The sequence below is a fragment of the Hipposideros armiger genome, unplaced genomic scaffold (genome assembly GCF_001890085.2).
Source record: "Hipposideros armiger isolate ML-2016 unplaced genomic scaffold, ASM189008v1 scaffold_671, whole genome shotgun sequence".
In the NCBI taxonomy this organism is placed as follows: Eukaryota; Metazoa; Chordata; class Mammalia; order Chiroptera; family Hipposideridae; genus Hipposideros; species Hipposideros armiger.
Genome location: NW_017732021.1, coordinates 610025 through 617964, shown reverse-complemented (window position 1 = coordinate 617964; position 7940 = coordinate 610025). Strand labels below are relative to the sequence as shown.

Sequence of the window (7940 nt, the reverse complement as noted above, 5' to 3'; positions counted from 1 at the left end):
GTTTTCTGTTACTAATATAACAATTTTATAAAGAGAGTGTCACCAGGTATATCCTGATTTATGATTGTCTTCATAATTTTTTTAACATTGGAAAAGAGTAAATTATATGGTTCAAACATATTATGATTTTTTTTTAACATCAGAGATCATACAAATTACTGCTAAATCCCAGTTAATGTACTTTTCAATTTTACTAGTTCTAATGGTTGGATATTTAAGATAATAATTTTGATATCTTCTCTCTGTGTCTTATTGGATTGCTGTACAGATTTACCCATAATTTTTTTTTACATATAGTTGTTTGATACTAGTTAGCTCACAAATCTTTACAGACAATGATCAAAGGACACCATACCATCTATGATGTGGGATGTTAGCTGTATAAGATGACTTCTAATACTTGATCTGAAGCTGAGACACTAACTTTTGTTTTGTGCAGACACAGGAAAAAAGCCTCTTAGTTAACTGACTAGACAGTTGGCCGACATGTTTTGAAGAATCTAAACCTAAAATCCAGTCCTCTATCTTAAGCAGAAAAAAGAAGATATGTCCAATCGCATACACCTTTTATAGTTTCATTTCTGAAGTATCTATGATATGATCTGTCTAACATGCAGAAAGATTGGTCTGAAAATGTGTGAGGATCAGTTACCAAATTTGCAGTGTATCATTAATGTCCAAGAGACTTCCACTTTTCTAAAGTGTCAGCTAAAGGAACAGGCACAATTTTATTTGGAAAATAATAAGTAACACATTTAAGGACAAAACCAAATTTTGTGTTGTGTCATATCCATAAATGGCTATTGGCCCAGGTAGGCAATGCAAAGGTTCTTAAACACTCAAGCATGAAACAGTACAAAGATTAGTGGCCATGGAGAACACTCTCTAAAGGAGATAAGACGATAGTTCCAGCCGATTTTTGCTATGTGATAAGCCAGGCCCAGTGTTGCCAGTTTGTCAAAAGAAAACTTTTGATATAACTCCTGATTTTTTTATCTGTAACCTCCAGTTCTTTAAAACCCTATACCTCCAAAACAACAACAAAACATATACCCACTGAGCAGATTAACTCTGTAGCTGCCAATTTCTAATACAATATTACAGTACAATGAAATCTAAGCTATCAGGTATACAGCCACAAGGAAATCTAGGAAGAACTGTAGATTATTTCTGGAAGATACTAGTGTAATAAAGTAAAATGCCTACTAGACTTAGGCTCATCATCCTGATCAAAATGCTGAGCCTTTTTAAGAGGATGGTGGAAGGGGGAGGAAAGTGTTACAAACGATTTGAACAACACAGCCAAACATGTAGAACGTGTAAAATACTGACTCTCTTGTCCATCCACATTAGGAAGCACAGGATGAAACTAGTGGGCTTAGAGACAGACAAAATTGTGGAGATCAATGGTATGTGTGTTGTGGGGAGAGGAAAAGGTTGAAGGTGAGGTTCAGTGTGCATGAAGACATGTAAGAAGAGTGGGGTTTTCCTTTCTTTCTTCTTTTTTTGTTGTTTTGTTTTAGTTTTACGTATTTATTTTTTTCCTGAAAACATAACAACTGAGAGAAAATAATATCGGGCCTATAATGCACACATAAGGTAAGCCCTTGGCATTATTACGGGAGACCTTGTAAAATTAAAAAAAGCAGAGAAAACGAAAAAAGAGAAAAGGATGGAAGAAAATTAGCTTATCTTTAGTCAATATACACAGTAAGAAATACATACATGATCAGCACATCACATCTAGAAAATAAATGTTCAAATATTTATATAAGTAGTTCTCAAACTTGTGTATGCATAAAGATCCCCTGGTGAGTCTATTAAAATGCTGATTTTGGGGTCGAAATGCCAGATGTATTGATTCAATAAGTCAGGCATGGGGGTCTAGATACCTACATTTTAAAAAGTGCACCAGGTAACTGTGATACAAAAGACTGCATTCTGAGAAATATTGGGTTGATAAAGCCTGAGTTGCAAATCGGGAGTTATGAAAAGGAACTTGGAGAGAAAGCAAACCCTAAGCTCACAGCAGGGAAAGCGATATGCTCTCCCTGAAAGATTTCTTCATGCCGTTATCAGAAGCAGATTATTGGAATGAATAGCCCAAGGACATGGCAATAAATAAGTTCCTGACGTTTCCCTTTTTTCCAACACATGTTCATTCTTTTAGCTCCCATTAAGAACCATATACCTGGTCTATTCTAACTATCCCAACGCTGAGATAACTGAGGTTCATTGCTAACTACTTCATGTTTCATTGCTAAATACTTCAAGTTTCAAACCACTGATACACTCTCAACTCCAGATCTTGATAGCTAGGGATGATTTTGCCACCAAAAAGTGAGGGGCACCCATCAGGCTTTAGTACCAGTATGTCTCTGGGATCAATTTTATATCTGTTTTCTACAGTTTATTTTTAAACTTTGTGCTGGCAAGGGTGTTTGCCAAAATATGGTCCAATCAACAACTCTGCAATGTCATTCCAGGCCTCCATTTCCAAAGGGCTCCTGTCTGGCAGTGGATTTTATTAATAAAAAGTTATGCTTGAATCAAGTACCTTAAGAATCATTGAAGAAGGACTACTATATGTAGGTCGGTGATAATAACTAAGGTGCTGTTTCTTCTGTTGCAGGGTTGTGGGAGATCAATAAAAAAAAATAATAATAAGGGGAAAATTTCATAAAAACCTGACAGGCAATGTCAAGAATGAAGCATTGAGAACTTACACTTGAAGCACTGTCCTGGGGTCTCCAACTTCGCCCCCATCACCAATTGTCAAAGTATCATAGCCAATCTCCAGGTCGAATTCTTCAAAATTTATCTGGATAACCTAGCAATAAACAGAAATCAACATCTCAAATATATAGCATTATGCAATAAAGACAAAAAGAAAGCAATGGCGGAAAAACATTTAAAATGCACATCAGACATATATATATATATATATATATATATATATATATATATATATTTCATACTATGATACCAGATCACATCAGACTAGTCAGACTATTCCTATGGTTCATTCATTATAATTATCACACAATTTTAATTTGCTGCATTGTACCATCTGTAATAATTTTTCAATGAAATGGCATGGCTTCTGTTTATAGAATATTCTTACTTGAAGTCTTTGAAGCATGATTAATGCAAATCTACTCTGAGAAAGCTTTATAAAAAGTCCCTGTAGGTGGAGAGTGGTTTTCCATACACTTGCATATATTTTTTTTATAAAGCTAACACAGCGTGCTATTTCCGTTAAATAGCCTGAAAAAAATCAGAGCTAAATGTGAATCTTGATCACCGATTTAAAGGTGTTGGGGGTGGAGCCCAAGATGGCAGCGTAAGAAGATCCTGAACGTACCTCCTCCCTCAGACACGGCAAATGTACAGCTACATATGGATCATTTCCCTCTGAAAAATAATCTGAAATCTAGATGAACTGGTGTTCTCTACAACAAAGGATAAGAGGACCACATCGAGTCGGTAGGAAAGGCAGAGACATGATCTCGCAAAAAAACTACCCCTGGCGTGGTGACACACAGTAGGGAGGGATCTCACCAGAGAGGCACTTCCCATGGAGGAGCAAGGGGTTGGGTCCCATATCAGGCACCCCAAACCCTGGGAGCTGCACTGGAGAGATAAACCCCCAAAATATCTCGCTTAGCACACAAAGCAAAATACTTTGGAAGACACATTACACCATGATGAATAATTTAGTATTATTTCTTACTGAAACATACTCATGCATTCATACATTGTTTATGCTCCTATGCAAATATCCATCATTTAATTAAATTGTAATTCTTAAATTAGGAACTGAATGTAATATTAAAAATAATGTAATTAAGAATCAATACAGGAAGAAATTACATAGATCCTATCCTATATACAATCATTCTTTGAGCAGAAATTAATGTATAATAATGTATTATTCATCACCAGATAAAGAAAATAGATGTAAGTTTAACAATATTATGAGAAAATAAAGAAAAAAGGCATCTCTTTAATCATCATCTTAACTATTTGTTACTTTAGTATCATGAAAACAAATTCTAAAACATGAGAGATTTCATATCCTGGCATTGTTAAAGCTTATAACAAAAAATTATTATTATGCATACTTTAAAAAATGGTTTTATATTAGCATTGATTGAAGCAATTGTTAAGTCAAGTTTAAACACAGAATATATATAAAAAATTGAATTATTCATTTTACATGACTGAAATTAAAATAATCTCTTTTCCTGTTCTATGCTGAGTTAAATATAAATACTCTCAATTAATAACTGCCTTTCAATAGGGATTTAGATTCTTTCCCCTTTTTTGCTATTATTAGCAACATGGTTATGAGCAAAATTAAACATTTTTGGCTCAAATGTACAAGTACATCTCTAGGTTATATATTTAGGAGTGCAATTACTGGATAATAAAGCAAAATTTCAATGTTATAATATTTTGCTATATATATGATTTTTCAAAAATTTTTACCAATTCAAATGCTCACACCTTGTGTACATTAAATTTCATTATTTCTACCAATCTAGAGAATGCAAAATGTGCTCTTTTTTGCACTTTTTCATTTTAATTAAGTTGCATATCTTTTCATATGTTTATTTGCCATTTATGTTTCCTTTTCTGTGACAGGACTATCTGTATTTTGGCTATCTTTCACTTGGACAGTTTTTCTGCTTGTTATCGATTGCAGGGATTCTTTATATCAGTGATTCCCAACAGTTTTACATTATAGCACACATAGAATATAATAGACCCAATGAGGTGAGCAGATGAGGCTGCTTGCAATGGAAGGATTTTTACCCAGCCCCCGCTGCCCTGCCTAACAAAGAGCTAAGGTCAATATTTCAGTTCTACCCGTTACTCATTCATAATATATCATTCATAATAAACCATTGGGCCTGTCTCACCAGTTGAGATCAGCGTTAAATATTTCGGATACTTATCCATGACGTGTTATGTGTGTTGCAACATCATCTTTAAATTTATAGTCTTCTTCATCACTTTCTTTGTTAAATCTTTTGAACAAAAGAAATGATTAATTTCATTAAACTTGGATTTGTTAATCTATTCTTTTATAACTAGCACTTTTACATTGGCCTGTGACCCAAGGCCATAAAGAAATGTTCTTCAAAACTTTAATCTTTGGGAAGTGACTGTTAAAGAATATATAAAGTAGGTGTGTATGGTGAGCAGGATTCTAAGCTGGCCCCTAACCATGTCGATGAGCTATGTAATCCCTTTCCCTTGATTGTGGGCAAAACCTATTAATATGATTGGGTATGAATCCCATCAGTATTCACATTATATGGATAACATAAAGTGATACTCCAGATTAACAGATGTAATTAAGGTTTCTAAGTAGTTGAGTTGCAGTTAATCAAAGGGGAGATTACCCTGGGTGGGCCTGACCCTGTCACGAAAGTCCTTTAAAGAAGGTCTAGAAGTGAGAAACAAAATAATCAGAAGAGATTCTCTCCTGTTTGCCCTTAAAGAAACACACTGTAGTGTTATGGACAGTCCCAGATGGCAAGGAAGAGTGGGTGGCCTTTAGAAACTGAGAACCTCAGTCCTACAGCCACAATAACAGAATTCTTCCAACAATCAAGTGAGCTTGGTTTTACAGACTCAAATGAGATCACAGCCCTGACCAACACCTTGATTTTATTCTGGTGAGACCTTTAGAAGGATTCAGTTAGTTCATGTCTAAACTCTTTTCCCAGGGAAACTGTGAGATAACAAATTTATTTTGTTTGATGCTAATTTTGGGTAATTTATTATGTAACAATAGAAAACTAATACAGCATCACTTTTTTTTTTTAATTTTAACTCCAATATGAACAAGCAATTGACTCAGTACCTTAATTGAATAAATAGTCCTCTTTCCCCAGTGCTCTGAATGGCAATCAGACACACATCAAGATTCAGTATATGAGGGTGCTGGTTTGGGGGCTCTAGATTTTGTACTCTTGATCAGTTTATCTATCCCTGATCCAACACAGATTGGCTTAACCATTTTTGCTGTAAAACAAGACTATCTTGTAAGACAGACACTCGATTTTTTTATACATATGTTAAAATATTTCTTTGTAGTTGTGATTGAAAATGGCATATATCTATATTTTCAACTGTTTGCTGTTGTATATAGAAATAAAATTTATTTTTGCTTACTGATCTCATATGTAGGCAACTTGATAAGCCTTCTCTATAATTTAAAAACCTTTGTAAATTATTTTTATTTTTTTCCATATAACAAGCATGTCTTCTGTAATTAACAATTTAAATGCTTGCTTTTAAGACTTATTCTAAATTTCTTTTATCTTAACTGCCTTGGATCTCTGCTATAATTTTTATTAGAATAGATGATAGCCTCATTAAATTGTACCTCATTTAAAAAGTAAAGCTTTAATGTTCCAGCATTAAGAATATTATTAATGTACATATACTTTCTGAAAATAAGGAACTGGTCTTCTTTTAGTTTTTCTTGCTGATTTATTATCAAAATGTATTGGTATCATCAAATAAGTTGTCAAGTGTACACTTTCATTTCTATAATGCAAGATGTTCTAATCTGTTTTTTGAAAATTAAGAAAAAGTATCCTATAAAATCATCTAAAGGCTGGCCGAGTGGCGCGTTGATTAAGAGTTGGCTTGAGACGCCACTTCTGAACAGCATGGCCCCAGTTCAGATCCCACATTAGGGCCAATGACACTGCACCCTCTACAGATAAGATGGTGAGCAACAGCTCCACCTGGAGCTAGGCTGCCATAAGTCGCCAGCGACGGCGTAGGCTGCAGTGGGGCGGCAGTGGGCTGCCATAAGCTACCGTGAGTGACTCACAGCCAGCGTGAGCTGCCAAGAGCCACTAGAAGCGGCCGTCCAGGGGCCGGTGACCGATCTGCCTAACCCAGGAAGAGTGCAATGATGATATCAACACGGGCCAGTTAAGCGACGTCCTCCACAACTAGACTGAAGAACAAAAGGACAGCAACTTCTCTGTTCCCCTCCACCAATTCCCCAATAAAAATCTTTAAAAAACAAACAAACAAACAAAAAACATCTGAGCCTCCTTTTGGGGAGCAGTAGTTGACATTTTACTGCTTTTTTATTTTATAGTTGTAGGCCTTTTTTTTCCCCTTGAGTCGATTTAAGCTAGTTTAATTTTCTTAGAAGCATTTCAATGCTAAGAAAGTTTTCAAAATCATTGCCATCTAGTTAATCACTTTCTTTTAATCTATGCTGGATCTGCAGTTTAGTCATGTTTCTTTTTCTAATATTATTTAAACATATGTTCCCTATTTTTGTTTTCTATTTTATTGAGGTAAATATATATAAAAGAAAATTTGCAATTTTAACCATTTTTAGGTGTACAATTCCACGGCATTAATTACATTTACAATGTTGTGCATGTGTCACCACTGTCTGTTTACAAAAGTTTTTATTACACAAAACCAAAACTCTGTTTCCTTTAACAAATAACCACCAGTTTTTTTTTCTTCCTTTTTTTTTTCCTTTTCTCCAGGCCCTGGTAACTTCTAGCATACTTCCAGTCTATAAAATTTGCCTATTTAGATATTTCATATGTGTGAAATAATAAAACATTTGTTTTATTGTGACTGGTTTATTTCGCTTAGCCTAAGATCTTTGAGGTTCATTCATATGTTATCATGTATCAGAGCTTTATTCCTTTTTTATGGCTGAATAATATTCCACTGTATGCATATACCTTATTTTGTTTAACCATTACTCTGTTGATGGACACTTGGTATGCTTCTATCTTTTGCCTATTGTGAGGACTGCTACTATGAAGACTGGTGTACAATTATCTGTTTAAACCTTTTTCCCAATTATTTGGGGTATATACCTAGGAGTAGGATTTCTGGGTCATATATTAATTTTATGTTTAACATTTTGAGAAATGGCC

At 34.6% G+C, this 7940-nt stretch overlaps 1 protein-coding gene across 1 annotated transcript in view; it reads right to left on the bottom strand.

Annotated features, from left to right (window-relative positions):
- The window catches only part of LOC109372874 (CUB and sushi domain-containing protein 3-like), a 275626-nt gene that overhangs the window by 175458 nt on the left and 92228 nt on the right, over positions 1-7940 (bottom strand). The window contains exon 3 of the mRNA XM_019626382.1: positions 2727-2830. Coding sequence (XP_019481927.1) covers positions 2727-2830 — 104 coding nt within the window. The remainder of the gene's footprint in view (positions 1-2726; positions 2831-7940) is intronic.